Source organism: Aquila chrysaetos, chromosome 7 (assembly GCF_900496995.4).
Source record: "Aquila chrysaetos chrysaetos chromosome 7, bAquChr1.4, whole genome shotgun sequence".
NCBI lineage: Eukaryota > Metazoa > Chordata > Aves > Accipitriformes > Accipitridae > Aquila > Aquila chrysaetos.
Genome location: NC_044010.1, coordinates 35573829 through 35593796, shown reverse-complemented (window position 1 = coordinate 35593796; position 19968 = coordinate 35573829). Strand labels below are relative to the sequence as shown.

The following is a 19968-nucleotide window of genomic DNA, read 5'->3' as shown; positions in this document are numbered from 1 at the left end:
CTTGCAGTGAGGAGTATTTTACATCTGAATACCACAAGGTGCTTAACAGAGGTGGGTCTCTCTGAAAGGAGAGAGAAACCCTGGCTTGGTGACTCGCTCTAGAGGGTATTTGAAGCCAGTGGCAGATCTAGGTTTGTTATTAAGACTTACTGGTTTCTCGCGCTATCATAGCACCCACACAGAGACCAGGACTCCAGTGCACCAGTTTTTCAGAGCACAAACTTTACCTCTGCTTAGGCAGTCCCCTGGAGAGCTGAGAGAAAGGCGAGATCACCTGCTGCACTGCCATGTTGCCTAGAAAAGCAGCATCCAAGCTGTTTTAAACACACTTCAGAAAGTCTTTGCTTCACTTTGCTGGCGCTGAGCAACCTCAGTCGCAAGGGTGCTACATGGCAGAGGGTCGTGCGTACAGAAAGGTGATCCAGGAGGGCAGGACCTGCCCGGTGTCCTCTGGACCACAGCCTGGAGCTGGGATGTGCCTGATTCCAGAGCAACCTCTTGGAAAGCGATTTTTTTGCATTGAGAGTCAGAGCAGCAGCTGGATGGCCCTACAACAGGCTGTTCTTTCATATACATCCTTCCTGCAGGCTGGGGCTGAGTGCTCCTTGTCACTAACAGATGTGTTGCTGTGTTTTATACCCTGCCTTGCCACAGGGAAATCAAGGAGATGATAGTGTGGGAAAGAGGTAAATGTGGGGAGATTTTGCATTAGTAGGGTGGGTGATGTGCCCCACTACGTCTGCTCTTCTCACAGAAACCTTCACAACAAAACAGAACAATATGACAGGAGAATAAAAGAAGTGTGTATGCTCTTAATACCACAAACCAGGCACAAAGGTAAGACTTGTTCTTCAGATGTTTCCAGAGACAAGGGGCAGTTTGCAGTAAAAGCCTACTGTTTAAACAGGAAAATTGAATACTGCTTGACAGTGCTTCTCCTGATGGGCTCATACTCCACACCAGCACTCTGCTTCACTCCCATATGGAGCAGATGCTGTTATTATTGCTGCTCAGAGGCAGCACTGAGATTAACAATTTCCATGTACAGATACTTCTTTGGCATTACATAACCCGTGTGTTTAACACACACTAAATTTTCATTGCAAATTGGCTGCTGTGGGGGTATTCATATTTTTAAAAAGCTGTTTCCTTCCCAAGGCATGCAGTTATACTATAGCCTTAGTTTGATCTGATTATGAAAGCCATACTAAAAGATGAAGTGAATATGGGGCCGTGGGATCTCATCGTTTTTAAAAAAATACAAAGTAAAACCCCAGGGCTCATCATTAGTTTTCCAAGCTAAACAGTGTGGAATAGTTATAAACTTTGATCACAAGTATAGGAGTAGCAATGTAAGGCTGGGATGCATGTGGCACTGTCATGATGCTGAAAAGACGCATGCAGCAGATCATATAAAGTTCTTTGTAAGGCACCTACCGTAAGCTGAAACAACACTGAGATATAATATTCACTCTTATTCATTGGATTAGGGAGAGAAAAGATTAAATCACACTTGAGACATCTGTCTGGCTGCCTCAGAAAACTTCATTTTCATGCTAAGTGTAGTTTTAAAATGTCACCCTGAAAATGCGTGACATTTTAATGGGCTGATTGCCAAGATTCTCAAATCTGTTCGTTTGCATATGAATCACAGCATCAAATATTATGGAAAAAGTATAAGAAACTAGAATTATGAGAGAATGCCTTGCATTCCTCTTGGTTAAACATATGTTGGGAGGATTGTCTTTTAGAAATTTAATATTACAAAGACAAATAAGATTAAAAAATGCTGTGGTATTCCCATTTATACCAATAGCCGGTTGTGACTGCATGAGTTCTTTTTTACAGCTGTCTGTGAATAGCAGCCTGGATCTTGCCTGTTCTTTCAATAAGCTGCACAGCACATTACAGCATCATGACAGCCAGTAGTGCAGCCCTGAGGAAGGGCTGCATTCCCGTCTCCACGTCTCTGATGCAGCTCCAATAAAGTCAGCGGGGTTTCACCAACATCTTCTGATCATGTCTCTCCAGTAAATGGTTTTCAGGTTGCTCTTAAAAATGATGGAGCCAAAACAAGCACCAAGGGCCATCAATTCTCAAACTCCCATGTACTTCAATTAGAGAAAGCTAAGGAGCCTGCACTATGCAATTAGCTACTGTATGCCAGGGTCCATGACTAAGCTTGTGGGAGTTAAGCACATGTATAAATACTTGTTGGATTAGGGTTTATGGTTAGAGAAAATCCTTCCAACTGAAAAAAACCTTCCTATCAGGATCTAACTCTTAAACAGTTTTAGTGGGAGGAGGGTGCAGTCAAGTTCCTACAGCAGGTTTTCTCATCTAATGTAACTAGCTCAATGCAGGACTTGGCATATCCTAAGCAATTGTTTGTAGCTCCTGCACAGCACATCTGCTTTGGGAGCTGATTTGTGACAGAAATCCACTTGAATGGAGATGGTGAATTTGATTTACTTGTGAAAAAGAAGTGAAGAATTCCACAGCAGAACAATCTGGGTCACAATGTACTTTGGATTACAAGATTTAGTACAGAAAAAAGGCCCAAACCACATAATTCAGATCCAACTTTCAAGCATCAAAAGTTTGAGGTTAATCAAAACTAGGGTTTAGTTCATCCATTCATGAAGATGTCTGTGTAGCTTGGAGCTGACCCTGTGCTTTGATCTTCCCTTCTCCCTTGGGGTCCCTCAGGACTGTTCAAATCCAGGGATCAGACCCTTTCCCAGTTTGCAGCAGAAAACCCAAAACCACACAGACAAAAAGCTGTTTAAAGAAGGCGGCAGCTATGGCAGAAAGAGGCACAAACAGAGAGAAATAGTTGTGGGGCTGTCCTGCATCTCTGGAAATGTGCAAGCAGGAGTAGGGTAGAGGGGTGGATGTTTCAAGGTAATATTGATCTCCCTGAGAGATTGGAGAGTAGCTGAAGTAATAAGAGTTTTGTGCAAAAGAAAGAGACCAAACACGGGAAATGGCACTGGGGGAGAAACAAGAGTTAAGCTCGGAGTTAATGTGCAGAAACAACAGGAGAATAAATCTGAATTTCCAGAGCAGGAGGCAGGGTTTGTTGTTCAGTGGTGAGCTTGGTACTAGACACCTGACAGAGAGGCTGAGCTTGCTAAGGTGTTTCCTGGCTCACGGGGGGAAAGATTGACCCCCACCTGCTCATCTCTTTTTGAAAAACAAGCTAAGACAATGCATGTGGCTTTGGACTTTGAAGAGGCATAGCACGAGTGTTACCCTTATTGCTAACACACCTAGCAAAGTGGATGGGGCAGCCTTGGGAATGGAGCCAAGGAGGACCGGAGCAACATGTATGATGCTCCCCCGGCTGCATGCCTAAGGCTGCCAGTGGAGGGGGGGGTAGGGATGTCAGCAAGCCAGGGTGCATACAAATCACTGGTCTCAGCAGCCATGCCATCATGGGAACTGATCCTGTCCGCTGAAACCCCCAGGGAGGGTGACCTTTCCCCAGTGGGAGAAACAAGGAGCAGGTGAGCCACGTGGCCGTGGGCTCACATCTCGTGGGCATGAGGAAGGGAGATATCTTCCAGCCTCCCCTTTGGTGAGGCAGTGCACAGGAGTCGATCACAGTATTGCCTGCTGTCTGTTTGCATGACTGCAACTTCGGGCAAAGCTTGGCTCACAACTTTTACAAAGTCATCAATGGAAGTGAAGCTCTTTCAGCGTCGCGCTTATAACACAAAAAATGTTTCCAAAGCTTCTCCTCTTAAGGAGAACTGACCCTCCCTCTCCTTTACAGCCCCTTACCTTGTATTCATTATGAAAGCATTTGACTTTAGGAACAGAGATAGTTCTCATGTGAACGCATACACAAAATAAAACAAGTACAACACCCATTTCTGTAGAAGAATATATTATTTAGCAGATCAGTTTAAAAGTAAAAAAAAAATCTGTACATCTTTGAAGGTTTTTCTTGTTGTTGCTTTTTGCATCCATGAGGATAAAAATAGGCTTGCACAGTGGTTTCAGCTTTGTGCTCCCTTCTTTGCTCGTGCTGAAGCTTTCCGTGATGCCTAGCTGTACCACGCCACAAAGCAAACCTGCAAACTCACTAAGGTTTCTTCTGATTTCTTCTAGTATAGAAAAAGAAAAACCCTGCATCCACTATGCTGGGCTTCAGAATGTACTATGAACACTACAAAATTCAGAGAATAATACAGAGAAATGTGTCATTAGGGCCTACTAGGCAAACAAAAATATATGCCAGAACCCCTGTCAGAATGTAAGTATCCGTTAAGCTATGCTGTCATTAGCATACTGCTGTACATATATATATATAGTATCTTGACTAAACTTTTTCTTTTGTTTTTGGATGCCAGTGGATCATTTTCCAGAAAAGGCTCCTTAGCTAAACTCTGCTTTGTCTCTACAGACTGCAGTCAGTGTGGTCACCGAAAAGGCAAATCTGCTGAAGATTTGAGCCATGCTGCAACCTGTGCGATGTCCGCAGAGGAAGTCCTGCTGGGGCGGCTGCGGTGGGCATGCCGGAGTGAGGGGAGCTCTTGGTGCCCAACGGCGGCAGCGCCTGTGCAAGCGGGCTGCAGGCTGTAGACAAGGCACCCAGACAGGCAGGCAGGGCATCCATGCCTGCCACCTCTCCGTGTACATGGTCCACTCAGTTGGATTTTGATATGGCCACCACATCTGTTTGGCAAATACAGCATTTCTCAAAACCAGAATAACCTTAGGGTTTATGTTTTGCTCAAAGACTTTTTCGTCTCACTTTTCGGTACTGCTGGTAGTCAAACTTTCACTTTTCTTTTTCTGCAACTGAAATGAAGAGCAAAGCAGGATTAATACCCCTGACTCACACAGTGCTGCTTTCCACTGCTGCTGTGAGTCAAACGCTCATCTCTCCACAAGGCATGTGCAACATTTCTTGGGAAATAATAGGCAGCAGCCTGGTATATTACAGGCACTGTTTCATCCAAACAGCTCTGGATGTATGTCCTGAGTAAACAAAACTCAGTCTTTCTTATTGTCTGCCGTGCTAGGCTCTCAGATTATTAACTGACTCCTCTTGTTTCAGGATAATTCTGAATTCAGGCAGCTCCTATTTTCCTAAGACCTCTTGAGCCAATACACCATAATTAAAGCTCCATCAGTTTGTATAAAATTTCTGTTTTGACAGCTTCTGTAAACCAGAAGTTAAATCTCGGCTCAACTTGAAAGATGAATAGGACTCAGAAAGTTTGGCAGTCATATTTGAGTTCTTCTTCCCTCCTTTGAGAAATGTTCCTCTCTCAACTGAAGAATGCCTAAAAGACTTTCTTCTCCTTTGTAACTTAGTGCCCTCAAAGCATGTGCTCTTTGATTAACCAGCCTTAGTATTTGTGCTGCTGAGGGGCTTTTCCTCCAAAGCACTTGGGAGGAGGTGGTTGCTACACCAGAAAGCTACTATTCCACTCATCCAGCCACGGATTATCAAGTGAATGAACCTTCATTTCCCACATATCAAACAATATGAGCAGAACTAGTGCTCCAGGGCACTTCCCAATTTATTTTAATGACAGAGTGACTGATATATCCTATCTACATGATAAATTTGTTCATGTCAGAAAAACCCTACACTGTGATGCCATTAGGTTTTGTCATCTGCCTCGGCATGGAAAAGAAGCACTCGAAGAAGTGTGCAAGGAAGGCGTGCAGGCCCAATGTCACAGGCTGCATGGTGCTGCGGAAGCCGGGCCAGCATGTCGGCTGCTGCACTGCAGGCCCAGGGCACTCGGTCCCAGGGCCTGGCCTCGGTCTCTGCCCCTCCAGGCTCCTGAGGCAATTCAGACATGGTCAGAGACAGCAAAAGTGGTTACGTGTATATCCTACTTCCCCTAAGCCTTGCATGTCAAAATGAGAGACACTGTAAATGGAGGTCCTCACTCAGCCTGGGCCAGAAAATGGCTTCATTGATTGTGTGTTTAATCCTACTGCGTGCTGTGTATGAAAGAGTAATTCCTCATAAATTTTCAAGCACATCCTTGATGACAGACACTTGAGTGGAAGTTTCTTCCCAGAAAATAAACTTATGCATTGGTGGTGCAGTGCCTTGAACTGCCCAACCCCAGGACATTTTGCTGCAATCTAGCTATCTAGCCCAGGCTAACTCCTTCCCGTGGGAAGGCAGCTCCCTTCAGGAAAAGGTGTTTGCTAACGCGCTCCCCTCAGGCACTTATCTCTGGGTTTTGTGTCGAGGTCCCTCTCCTGCAAGCAGCTCCCTCCCCACGGCTGTACTTGTGTGGTGCCTGGTGGACTCTGCAAGGGCATGGTCTTGTGCACACTTACTGCTTGTGGTTACATGCCTCTCTCCAGCCAGGTATAATGATTGTGTTTCTCATGATAATGATTATGCCATAAGCATTCCTACTGTTTTGGAATTAAGCTGCTATTAAATGATAATGTTTGACTTATTCAGTCATAATGTTTGCTTTATCAAAGAGATATTTAGAGCTTACCTCTTTCATAGCATCATCTATCTGTTTTAATTCCTCATAGTGGTCCCTGGATTCCCAAAGGGGCTGGAGCATCACCTCCTCCACTTCTGGGAATAGCTAGGTGAAAACAACAGAGAGAATATCAACATTTCCTTTTGTATTCATTAACTTGTACATGCTAGAAATGGGGTGAAAGGCAGGGTGTGAACTGTACATCCCCATTTCCCAGGCTAACTAAATGCCTGTCGGAGCAAACACTGAAGCTCTGCATGCCCCCGCTTCTGCTTCTGGCCTTGGGTGACTTACCTTTGTTACTGTTTCAAACATGGGGATGAGAACGAACTTCAGGAAGCCAATCTGTGCTGTCGGCTTGGTCACTTTATCACGGTCCATGAACGGTGCCACTGGAAGCCCCTCAGATTTTTCTCGGTCGCTCTGGAACAAATTCAGAGTTAACAAATATTAATCCTGGCTAGAAGCCTGTGAGGAGAGTAATGTACCAAGCAGATCACTAGCTAAAGAGCAGTAGCCTTCAGATACAGATCTCAGTAGTGTCTGAAGATAGCACAGAATAGCAATATGCTTCCCTTGGGCCAATGTATCCTGCTTTGTTGAGAGCAAGCATCTGAATAAAGTGAACTCTGTTCAGTTACCTGTGCATAGCACTGGCATGAAAGCGTTCACCTCCAGGCTTACAGGGCAATGAGGCCACCTAATTCCCTTTGCAAACCCATGGGACTTGTGAGGTAAAATATTTCAGAGCATTCAGAAAGGTGGTAATGGCTCTTGCTGCTCTGGAAGAGAAGGAATAGGTCTTTGATTTCCTCATCATTCTCCAGAGGATGATTATTTTCAGGTATTCAACCAGAAATTACATCTCCTTCTTTACTAATGATTAAAACTCGTTCTGGCTAGCCAGGTCAATGGAGAATAGTTCCATTGACTGCAAAGACGTGCTTGACCACATAACTCACTGTTTCCATGTGGGTTCATGTGCAAGGAGGTCACAGACTGTGTGTGCAAAAAAGATATCCTGTAGCAGACTTTATCTCTCAATTACTGGGTCTTTCAGCACATAGTGCCTTTGCTGGATGGCCAAAACAGTAAGGCACACAGATGATACTGTAATTTTGAATAAAAAGCTGGAGACGCAGTGAGCTAGAAGTGTTTCTGACACATCATCCGAGATGTCTGTCTCTTGTGAGAAGCCCTCCTTGGCATGCACCCTATCAAAGTATAGACAAAACACACAAGAAAGCTCTGGCATCTCCTTGGAGCACTGCAGCTGTGTGTAGGTTAAGATTGCGCTGCTGCAGCACGTACACACTGCTCAGGAGCCCGTGTGCCAGAGGCAGCTGAGGGCTGCTCTTCCAGGGATCCTTTTTTAAGCAATCAATCAGAAACAGTGTTTAGCTGGGAATCCAGTGAGGAGCAATGGTTTGTGGAGCTTAAAGTCTGACTGTGCACACCTCAGCAAGTCTTCTGTTTTCTCTTTAGGGGAATGTTCACATGCAGTGAAAATTATCTAAACTAGTTCCCATGTGATATTTGATATAATTTACTTGACAACTTTCTCTTGCCAGTATTCTTGCCCTTTTGGCCCCACAATCATTTACACATCAAACGAACTTGCAAGGCAGCCACTTTACAGAGAACAAGCTTCAGTCTGCTAGCATTAGGATTTCTAGGTTGCTATTGTCTGTCATCTGCAAATTGCAGTCAATTGCATTCACTTGCTTTCTGAACAGCTTCTCTTGCTGATATCCTTCTCTGACTTCCTGTAAAAGAATCCTTTCCATCCTAGAGCTTGACTGGGCTGTCAGACAGCAGAGCACCTGTAGCTGAGGTGGGATTCAGGAAGAGCAGCAATTTGTTCAATTGCATCTCTCCCTCATTCTTACCTGCATAAAATATTCCTCTAGTAAGCAATCTACCCAGGGCTCTGCTACTTCCATCGGGCGGACTTCGTTGGAGATGTCACAGCATTTTATCAGTATCATCTTCAGCTGAAAGAGGACAATACTTTAATACTGCAGTCTTAATGCCAGCCCTTTTTCCCCTATCCAGAACCTGTGTCTTTACAATGTAGTGGGAGGCAATGTTTTCAAACAGAAAGGACAGTTTTAGGATTAAATGATCTGGATTCTTTTCCACTCTCCCAGTTACTCTGGCTAAATCACTTATCCCCTTTCTGCCTTGGTTTCCCTGTCTGTAGCGCTGGGATGTGTCACAGTGGGATGTGCGCTCATCTGCTGCATGAAGAGATTCAGCCACAAATGACCATGAAGTTGTTTGTGGAGCACTCAGAGGCAGCTGGGGAAAGAATTCCCTGGATGTCAAAGATGACTGCATTAGGAAATAGAGGATACTAGAGTTTGTACTCCTGTGGATACTTTTTGCCCCACAGTAAGGGACAATAAGAGTTTGTGACCTGACAGACTAAATATATTTTTTTCCTGATGGGACTCCAAGATTTTTAAAGCTGGAATAATCTGTTTTATATAGAGCAATTCCAAATTGTAATTCTTTTTGGTGGGGCAGAGGACGTAAGAAGGATTCTTTTCTGATAATGTATATTGAATCTTGGTTTTTAAACAAACAAATGGTAATCTACAAGCTTTCACACTATGCACAGAAAAATAATAATCCACAAAACCTCCTTACACAGGTCATGTGTTCTTCATTTGAGTAATCAAAATTTTCCATTTTTTCTTTGAAAGAGTCCAGTATTTCTGCATGTCTCGCCATGTCTGTAGCCAGGATTAACGTAATTATCCCCTAGCAAAGAAAATATGTTCACATATTAACTTGACATTCTTTACCAAGTCTTCTATTGCAGAGCAAAGTAGAGTCTTTCTTACACACAAAAAACCTCAGATGCATTACATTGTTAATACTGAAAGGGGAAGCTTCTGACTTGAAACTGCCAAGCAAACTGGAAGAGGGTTATAAAGAGTTCAAGGTATATGAAGATCATGGTTGGATTGATCTGTAACACTGGTGTGATATTCCAGAGGCACTGAGGTTTTTCCTTTCTGATTGACTAATTGTGGAAAAACAAACTGTACAACAGGATGTTAAAAGCCGCACTCTGTTTGCCAAGATCCACTTTTGGCTCCTTGGAAAGCACTATAGGTTTTGCTGCTGACTCTTAGTGGCCCCAAGAAGAGACAAAGATCAGTAGATGTGGATGTCCTCTGTGCTTCTCCTCCTTGGATTAAGGTCTTTGAAATACCCAGATGCAGCCAATGTGTTAGGAGTTCTGTATCCTCCTGCTAGGCAGAGTTTATGATGGGAAAACATGTGGTTAATTTAAAGTTGCGGATTTTCATACAGATCTATCCATTTTGGGTCCATGCCTGCTTCACATGTACTGGCAGAATCAGTAACTCCAACCAGACCGGTATTTGAGCCCTTATATTGGTCTGCTTTTTCATTTGGTGTTTAAGGAAGGTGCAATGTGGAAACTAAGACCAAATTTTGGCCCTTAGTGCTCTGATGGGAATTGTAGCATTGTTCACTGTCTCAGAGATAACTGTGATGACTTCCAGTCCACCAGAGCCTCTTCCAACAGTACAAATGCTCTGCTGTTGTAAATCTTTTCCCATTTTGAAGCCCCTCTTAAAATTAATACAATGTTCTCTTAAAGCATAAACTTCTGCCATGAGAGCTTAATCCTTTCCCAGTCAGAGCTAATTGGCTTCTTCAATAATATAAATATCTACCCCCAAAATGTCATAGGCTTTAATAGTCAGGATGTACTCATTATTTCTCAGCAAGACATTCCAGGGAGTGCTGCTGTGGAAATTTTCCAAGAATCCCTCTTGGATCCTTCCAGTGTGAGGGGCTTTCTCAGTCATACCCACTAGGGAGAATGATTCACTTGCATTGTACAGCAGGGAAGCCTGTGTGTGCTTACATCTTCAGGAACAGTTTGTACGACACAGATGGGACCAGCATTCATACCTGTCTTATCTGTTTGAATTGGTCCTGGTCGACATTGGAGAAAATGTTGTATTCTGGCTGGGAAATGATCTGGAAAGCCACAGCACAGTGGTGGTTCTCCAGTGGGGAGATGTCATTGTAGCGTACCGCAAGCTCAGTTCGTGCGTTTATCTGATAGCTGATGGGATGAAAAACAATGAGAACTCCTGCAGACACACATCAGCTGCTCTAAACCATGCTGCTTACTTTTATTTACATCCTTTTCAATACTTATTCAATTAGCTGCAGTTTGGTTTTTGATTGTTAACGCTAAATCAGATTTTTAGAGACGATAGATATTACTTTAATATCATCTCAGGCACTATTCCGCTGTAGGGTTTTTTTAAAATTTTACCAAGTCTCTGCAGCTTAAAGTGGCATAGAACAATCACAGAAGTAACTGTCTGGGCTTCATTCAACACCCACTAATGTCAATGGGGAGATTCTCACTGATCCGAGTCAGAATTGGGTTCTGCCCTTATTTAATGAATGGCCCCAAGTAAATTAGATTCTCTCTCTCTTTTTCACACACACATACATGCACACAAAAGTGTCCATGGGTCAACAATTCTAATTTCCTCACATGATAATAAATAGAATAATATGCACTTCATGATTTATAATTATGAAATAATGTGTAAGTTAAATCACCCTTTGCATTTTAGTGTAATTATTCCATTTCAGTAAATGGAGCTATAATCATTTATGCCCTCTCTCTCAGCTGTGAAACATTTTACCTTGTTTTCTCAGGAGTGGGGGAAAATGTTGGAATAGAAATCTGAAAAAAACATTTTCCTTACAGAGCCAAGGACAGCTGGCAACCCCAACCCAGACCTGAGTTTTCTGCATGAAGCTCTGCCTTGGCCCACGTGTGAGTGAACAGCAGGGCCTTGGGGGAAGGTCATGGACAGCTCAAGCTGTGAGAAGGAAAACCTGTTCTACCAAAAATGCCAGCTGGTATTACCTTCCCAATAAATTTTAAGGGAAGAGAAAGCAAGAGACAGACTTACGTGTTATTATAGCCCGGATGGTCCAAATCATGGCATACTGCTGCAGTCATGAGAATCAAGATGTCAATTTGGGAAAATTTCTCCTGTAAAATACAAAACATTAATGCAGTATTACAATTTCTACTTCCCCTATCCCCATAAATGAAAAGAAGTTAAAAAAACTACCCACATTTACTTTTTAGAGAAATGCAAATGTGAGCAAAATGAAGTATTTTTCCATAGGTCAATTTACTTCAGTCAACAAAGAGAATTCTGCCTTCCCTTCCAGTAAAAATGACTCAGATTTGCCTTTGTTGCATTAAATAACAGCAGCTCAGAGGGGCCAATTTGCTTGAAACTTGCTATTATTGTAGAGATCATATAAAAGCACTGAGATATTAGTACCGTCTTTTGCAAGTCATTTGAGCATCCTGATTAGTTAAGGGAGGGCTGGAAGATGGCTTAGTTGCCATTACATTCTGCATTAACTAAAGTTATGAAAAGAGTGAGAAAAATCAAGTGTTGTGTTCCCACAGCTTCTGAATAGGATGAACTTCCACTAAAGCAAGTTTTTCTTCATACTTTTACTGGGAAGAAAATAGGCTTAGGCCAGTAACCAAGATGTTTAACTAAGGAGAAGAAAGGCATTTTTTAACTGAATAAAATCTGGCTTGTACAGAAATGAAATGAATATATAAACACAGGTTATCCAGTCAACAAAAATAAATGATGCCTATAGTTTTGGACAAAGTACAGGTTGAATGTAAAGCTTGCATACAGTACATGCAGGGCATTATTTGCAGTAGCTCACCTAGGTGCAAGCACACATTTGGAAAAAACCTCTTGTGGGAACATTTTGTGTCACAGATGAAGGCCATATCCACAGACCATAATTCAGTAGGCTTTTGGATCTGATTCATCGATGTTTCATGCTATCAGAGTGCCAAAAGAGCTTTATTGTGCAAACTGGGGATATCCAGGAGGTGAAGGTAGCTTCCCAGCAGCCTCAGAAAGCTGTGTAGGGGCTTGGGGTCTGGGATGGGATGGCTGACTGTGCAGCCAGAGGTGGAAATGCAACAGCTCTCCTCCTCTCCCCAGGGACTGAACAAGTGCAGCTACTCTAAAGCTCATCACTTGCTAGCAAGCTGGTGGGCTGTTTTGCAAGAAAAGTGGCACAGGTGTCGTGGTGCTCAGTGGACAAACATGTGCCCCATGATGGAAATGGAGTGATACTATCGAGGTGGGGGACATACCTGGAGGCTGCAGAGTGAGATCATGCTGTACATCATCTGGGTCACACAGAAGCAGTGCCGGAAATTATGAAAGGGGTTGTTTCTGTAATTGTCATGAATACACAGCTGCAGAGAGAGGGAATGAAGCAGTCAGAGACAGGAGAGCTCTTTCTTTATAAAAACATGATTACATATGCTTCCCAGCCTCCCTGGAAGCATTGTATATCTCTACAGGAGTCCTATGGAGCTCCGTATTATTTTCTGCTAGGGCAGAGTGACAGCACGAGGCCCTCTGACACCCTGCCTTCCTGGGGGAGGGTGAGAGATTACTGCCTTTCAAGAATTTGTCAGCAGGTAAAGCTCATAGCAACTTCTCTCTCATACCAGCTAGCAATGGGTAAACATCCCAGCACAGCTGCAAATGCATGTCAGTCTTGAGATAGGACTCTGTGCTCTCATCCTGAATTTGTATTTCAAACCGTGAGGTGGTTAAACGGTGACTTTGAGGTGTGTAAAGAAAGAACTTAAAGTACGTCCCCGTTCCCCTCTCTCACTGAATGCAAATTGCAGCTTTGAAGTCTTCAAGGCTGAAATGTAGTTATTTCATTTGCAGATGCTCAGAGCTGGCACTTTGGGATGTGTTGCTTGGCAAAGTGAAGATGCCAATGCACACACATTAGCATACCTGTGTGGATTTCCTACGCTAGGCAGCATGGGAGAGATTTAGCCATAAAGGCACATGGGAGTGATTTTTGTGTGTTTTAACTTTCTACAGATCCTGGCTATGTGCCCTCATTACAAAAGCAAGCTAAATCTTGTTTTCCCATGTGTCCTTGCTATTGTCAGCCGGGCTAGCTGAGTGAAGCTGGCACAGCTAGGCTAACACATGCCATGGTCATTCTTCCAATGCACTGGATAGCCTTTGGTATCCTGTCCCACAAAAAACAGCCAAGCATCAGCAGCACTGCTGGACCCCTGCTGCTGAAGCCTCCGTAGCCTGGACCCTAGAGAGCCCTTATGCACATGCTTCAATTACTGAGCCTGAATTAATGACATGTCCCCTTCTCCAGCTAAACAGTGAATTTTCTTCAAGAGTCCTCAAGCCCCATCAGGATCAAACCATTCAACCTGGGACCTGACTTCAAGGAAGCCTCAAAGCTCTGGATGAGGTCAAGAGAACTGTGGGTTTTCAATGCTTATTCAATATCTGGGGGCATCATTGCAAATGCTGTTCAGATTATTCTGCAGCAAGGACTTTAGAAATATTTTACATTATTTTAAAATGAATAACTAATGGCACAATACGGTTGACAGCCAGGCTCACAAGTGGTGGGCAGTATCTCACAGCCTCCACACGGACACCGTGGTTGCGCTCAGGCACCGTACAACACTGCACGGATGTAATGTATACATCCAGCAGTGGAGCCCAGAGCATCCCAGGGGACTCCTGACTCAGAGCACTGAAGGGCTGGAGACACTGGGTTGTGTTACTCATCCTTTCCTCCCCTTTCTGGAACGTTTCTGTAGCCAGTGGATGTGGGAGCAAGAAAGCAAGCATATGCATGAGGTGGCTTTTTCTCACCCACTTAAATTCAAACTGGTGCCCCTACTGTGCCTGGGAAACTATCATAGTTTGAAGCAGAGTCCTTGGAGCTTTTTTGAATCACTTTTCTTTCTGTGAAGCTAGTGTTTAAGAAAGGAAATCTCACCCTGTCTTACCTTTGTAGAAAATACATAATAAACTCCCCTCGTTGTTCAGAACAAGGCTGTCTTAAATGCTAGTGGTAACAAATTGCTTGGAGATACGAGCTAACAGGAAGCTGCCTGCAGTAATGCGTGTGGGTGGCATGTTGATGTGTGTTGACATATCACCTTATTTCCCATGTTTTCAGTCTGTGAGACAGGAGGAGGAAATTTTCTGGTTTATCTGCTCTGTGCTAGCCTTGATTGCATTGGGTTTCGTCCCACCCCTTCTGTTCAGCTGCTTTCTAAGGTCACAATACTGAGCTTTTCATCTGCCTTCTTTGGGGAGAGATTTCCAAGGTCTCGATCATTTTTTATATCTCCTTGAATGTAGTAATACCATTTTTCTAAATTCCTAGGCATAAATTCCAGGTAAGCCTTATACCTTCTATGGAGACATGGTAACATTAGTTCATTTTATCCCTTATTCCAGTCTCTGATCAGCCTAATGCCTTGTTAGCTTCAGCCAGTAGCAGCACACCAAGCAGCGGCAGTCACTGCCCTGCGTATGCTGGTGCCCAGGTGCTTTTTGCTCTTGCTGTACTTTGTGATATAATGAATCCAGTGTTTTGCTTTGTGTTTTCTAGCCACCTTCTGAATTTGTGGAATTTGTTCAGGCCTTTCTGGGAGTCTACGTCAATCGTAAAAAAGTTCCTTCTATTCTGTCCATACTCTTCAGGTAATTAGAAGACATTAGTGAGATATGATTCTTTGCTACAGGAATCATATGAAACATCTGTATAATGAGCTTCACATCATGATGTTTTTAATGTTTCAATCAATTTGTCGGGTAGAGATGTAAGTTTTACTAACCATAATTCTTCAGGGTATCCCTACATCCTTTTTTAAACAATGGGTGAAATATTTACTGTTCTACGGTCCTCTAGGAACATGATGGGTTTCTCTGAGAAAGCCAATATATTCTTCAGCTTTTTAGCAAATTCTTTCTTATGGTCTCCCTTGGACCTTATAACCAGTGTTTCTTCTTTAGACATCTTAGTTTTAGTATGATCTCATCTTTATCATCTCTTGCATCATTCTTTTTCCTTCCTGCCTTGCTCTTTTACTCCCTGTGATTTAGGACATCTAATGATTATTGCACATACTGGCTTTTTTTGGCCATATCTGAAGACACTCATCTTGTCTCCATTTACAGCAGGTATCAAGAGCATTCAGCAGAAATGAACTGCTCTCAGTAATAGAAAGCTCAGCAAACAAATGTAAAACAGTTAAAAAAATATAAGCTGTTACCACAAGAATGCAAACATTTGCAGAAGTACTTAAATTTTAAGAATTTTTATAGATTGACTGCTTTCAGTGGGATTACTCATGTGAGTCAAGTTAATTCCATGACTAAACGTTTTGTTTATTGGTTTTGGAATTTGAAAAATTGCAAATATCAGGAATTTGAAATACTTACCAACCACCTCTTTAACGTGATAGGATTGATGTTGAAGTCTTTTACCAACCCAAGATCATGGTACATATGTTCCAAACAACTCAGCATCTGCAGCCGGGAACAGATAGGTTATTGGCTTGGAAAATAGCACTTTATGATACATTGCAGAGTGAATTTCTTCCTTGCAGACATCGAATAATTGCAGAGCCCTCTTGTTAAGATGAAAGAAAGATGTTCAAAGATTGCATTATTAAAGACAGTGCAAGAGGTGAGACAGAGAGGTTCTCAAAGCTTTTTGAAGTAGACAGATTGCTGTTGACTTCACAGGTTTTGTGCAGGGCTTTGAATGACACCAGCTCTCTTTAGTAATTGTGATTCATGCATACCATAGCAATTCCTTCTCACAAAAAAAGTATTGCCATTTTTCTCATTCAGCTGGGATATGTTCTAGTGCTCAGTGAAATAGTTTTCCACTCACTCCAGAGGCCCTAGCTGTACAGAAATGGATCAGGCCCTAGCTGTATAGAAAGTGACAGCAGAAAATAGGAGATCCTTAAAGAAATATTTATTCTAGGTATGTGTCAATATCTTCTTTCTTTATGACTTTTTGTGAGTTCCTAAATCCACTACCTTAACTCGGATTTCTTGTTTAGCAAAAGATCTCCCGTCATAACACTACAAAATTGCAGCAGGTTTGTGACCATCCGCTCCCATAAACTGTTAACTATGAATCCCAATAGCTGAAATGCAAAGGCAGGCTCCTCTTTTGAGACAACATCTGCTCTGCGGTAGGAAGGGGGATGCACTACCGCTCCCGGTTAATATCTTCTGGGTTTGAAAATATTGCAAAAGAAAGGTATTGATAATCTGATGTGTCTGGGCAGTTAACAGCTGCCACCAGTCAGAAATGAACAGACTTCAGGAGTTCAGGAGTTTATATATCTGCATTCCCATTTCTGATGGCACAATCTGCAGGGGATGAAATGCAGCCATTGCATTAGCAGATACAGTTCTTAGACTGTAGACTGATCCAGGAGTTTTTAATATGATGAGTGTAATGTCACAAATATGCCTTGGAGACATTTTCAGTTAGGTTTCTGTTATTTAGACTCTTAAAAACTCTCCAGAAAAATGATTTCATCTAATGAAACTTTATACTTATCCAGGGAATATACATAGTTCACGCAGTAACAAGGGGGCTGGTTTCGAGTCATCCGAACAGGAAGTGACTTTCCTGCAAGACTTGAGGGACAATGTCACGAGCTGAACTGTGCTCAGATCCCATGGCCAGCATTTTGCTGTAGACCACCTTGTTTTGTTCCTAGTCCCTGAGGTAGATTATATGTTTTGGAATAGTTTCAGAAAAGACTTTCTGAGACAATAAACTTGACCTAGAAGGGCTGAATTACCCTCAGAAATGCTTATCTCCCTCCAGTTGTTGCCAAGAGAGGTTTGGGTGAGTGGCAGGGTGACTTTGCCCAGGGTGACAAAGCCCCTGCCCCTGAACACATGAGAATCTCAGTTTTCATTTTTAGCTTTCTTGGTCAACAGCAAAAGCTTGAATATTGGACTCTTCTAAGGCTTGAAAGTGAGTGGGCATTTGAGAAAGAGAACACAAGCTTGCTGCATAGCTCTGTTCACTGAGATGCTGCAGAGCACAACATTATTAATTTGCTTACAGAAGACTATGGTTTATAACCTGCCTGCCACACACTGAGCATGTGAGCAAATGCTCATTACTAAACAAGCATTGACAGAATTGAAATATTCTCTGTAAACATAAACCAGAGCTAAAAGGGCGAGATAAACCCATATGGTGCTCGGCTCACCAGAGTTTGTGCGGTATGTTATTTCTGAGCAGCACTCCTCCTTGCAGGGCATGTCTAACCTCCGCACCCTCTTGTTAGCCTCGTTCATGCCACCATATAGTGTTTCCTAGTACTCTGAATGAGTTACTGTGCTAAAATACTATGCCTCAGCACACAAGAATCCGTGGATAATGGTTTTTGTCTCTCCCTATTCTTTCTTAATAGTCAGAACAACAATGAGCCAGCAGTGTTATGGTCCACCTGGCAGGTCGTAATTCTCTCTTGCTGTAAAGACCTGACAGGCATTCAAAAGCTGGGGGCGAGCCATTTTGCCTGAGCTGGAGAGGGAGCAGTAACTGCAAAGCACCAGCCTCAGCTTGGCAGGGACCGCACAAGGGAAGCTGTGCCAGCCTGTGTGAATGGGAGATGGACCTAAAGCCACCAGAGAGTCCTTCTGTTATTCTACCAACCAGATGAAATATCCTGAAGGGAATATGCTGTTCCTGTGGGTGCAGTATGGGGTGGTTTTGCTTGTCATGTTGATCTACAGGTGCTGAGCCAGAATGACTCTTGTATGCACAACATCTGATTGAGAAGGTAATTAAGGTGATTGCTGCTGGGGTTGCTGCTAGAACTACCCGGTTATTCCCTTGGGAAAAACCTAGTTTAATCCTGCCCTCCCTTACATTTTTCCTAGGTGAGATTTGCTGGTATTTGCTGAATCTAGTTTTACATTATATTATAAGCTGGCCATTACAGAAACATCCTTCTCCTTCATGTTTCTGCAGAGGTTTACAAATGGGCTTTCCAGAACCTTCTGCATTACGAGTGACGAACAACGAATAATACTAATAGCAATAAGATAAATAAGAAAATGAAGCAATAAGAAAATACTAATAGGCCATGCTTGCAGCTTTGCAACCTCTTCAGAAAACATCACAGAAAAACCCTTGTCTAAAAGGGTATGAATCAATGCATGCACCTCTGCCTGGCTTCACACAGCAGCACGCAGCTTCATTTATCTGAGCAGTTATTGATGATGTGCTTAAGCATACACTTTGCTAGGGATCGATTTGTTCAAATAAAATGGCACGAGAGAACTCATGTGGCAGTAATGATAGTGTGCTGGTTGTTGTGGGACATTGCTAGCAAGGGATTAAAGAAAAAACAGAGGGATCAGGTTATGATAATGAGCATAATCTATCTGGCATCTGTAGGGAAAAAGCACTGTAATCTGGTGCGATATGAAAATAAAAAAAATATAGAGATTAAGGGGCAGAAAAGGGGAAAAACCCTGCAGACCATCTCAAAGGGCTCTTCTGGCCTTGTTGTCTCTCAGGAAATGTGTTAACCCAGCTAACATGGCATCCTTACCTCGTTGGGCTCCCACAGCCAGACGTCAAAGGTTGGTTTCCGAAGCGCTTCTATGGTCTCCTGGGACAGCATGTACTGCAGACAAAAAGGCAGTCGGTGTAAGTGAGGGTTCCCTGCCCTGGTGTGGGACCTGCCATTGACATGTCCTTGGGATTTCTGGGGTCCCATTCACATGGGGTTCAGCTGTATTTCCCAAGGATAGAGCAACTGATCTCTCCCTCTGCCTGCCCAACCCTCCTCTCCCTCCCCACCGGCTGCTCGTGGTCATGCCAGGACGCCCACGCCTGGCCGGCAGCAAGCCCCCAGGCAGCTTGCTGCCGGCCATGGCACCAGCTGGCAGGCCACTGATCAGTGGTGGAGATCCTTATGGAGCAGGGAGGTGGAGGGTTTGGGAGAAAAGGGAGAATGGAGGTGTTATGGACGGGGTTGCTGGTAGATGCAGCAAGGGGATGTTAGGGGCGCAGGGCACAGTTTCATCCCCAGCTGCACTGGTTCTGCTGCCTGCAGAGCATCAGCAACATTTGGTGCAGCCAGTCATGGCTGGGTGGTGTGAAGTGTCTATGCTTATAGTATTAAATTAGCCCGTGGGCATGATATATTTACTGTCAGATGATTTATGCTCTCATTTTGAGTATTTTTTCAAGAACACCCACATTTTCAAATTGGTTGTCAGCCTGCAAGATTCAAGTGATTTTTTTATCATTTTATCATTTGAGAAGGCAGTGATTTTTGCATTTGCCTATATAATGTACATTTAATATGACATTCTGCAAGAAATCTGTCTATTAGGAGTACAGATTTGTTATTTGATAACAGAGTTGTAATAACATCTTCTTTCAGTGGACTCATCACATCCTAGCATCACTGACATTGGACAAATCCAGTACTTGACAACTGATAACAAATTTTGCAAATCTCAGACAGAACCCAAACTTCTGAAACCAAAACTCCTACGAGCTTTGGTCTAGGGAC

At 43.2% G+C, this 19968-nt stretch overlaps 1 protein-coding gene across 5 annotated transcripts in view; it reads right to left on the bottom strand.

Annotated features, from left to right (window-relative positions):
- Positions 1-3875: 3875 nt before the first annotated feature.
- PDE9A (phosphodiesterase 9A) overlaps positions 3876-19968 on the bottom strand; it is a 51256-nt gene continuing 35163 nt past the window's right edge. For 4 of the 5 annotated variants that reach the window (XM_030020312.2, XM_030020315.1, XM_030020314.2 and 1 more), the window contains 10 exons: positions 18997-19071; positions 15836-15922; positions 12694-12798; positions 11462-11544; positions 10434-10590; positions 9132-9245; positions 8369-8473; positions 6774-6902; positions 6489-6584; positions 3876-4809 (listed from right to left, as the gene is read on the bottom strand). In XM_030020312.2, coding sequence (XP_029876172.1) covers positions 4759-4809; positions 6489-6584; positions 6774-6902; positions 8369-8473; positions 9132-9245; positions 10434-10590; positions 11462-11544; positions 12694-12798; positions 15836-15922; positions 18997-19071 — 1002 coding nt within the window. In that variant the 3' untranslated portion in view covers positions 3876-4758. The remainder of the gene's footprint in view (positions 4810-6488; positions 6585-6773; positions 6903-8368; positions 8474-9131; positions 9246-10433; positions 10591-11461; positions 11545-12693; positions 12799-15835; positions 15923-18996; positions 19072-19968) is intronic. The other variant, XM_030020313.2, reaches the window with a different exon arrangement.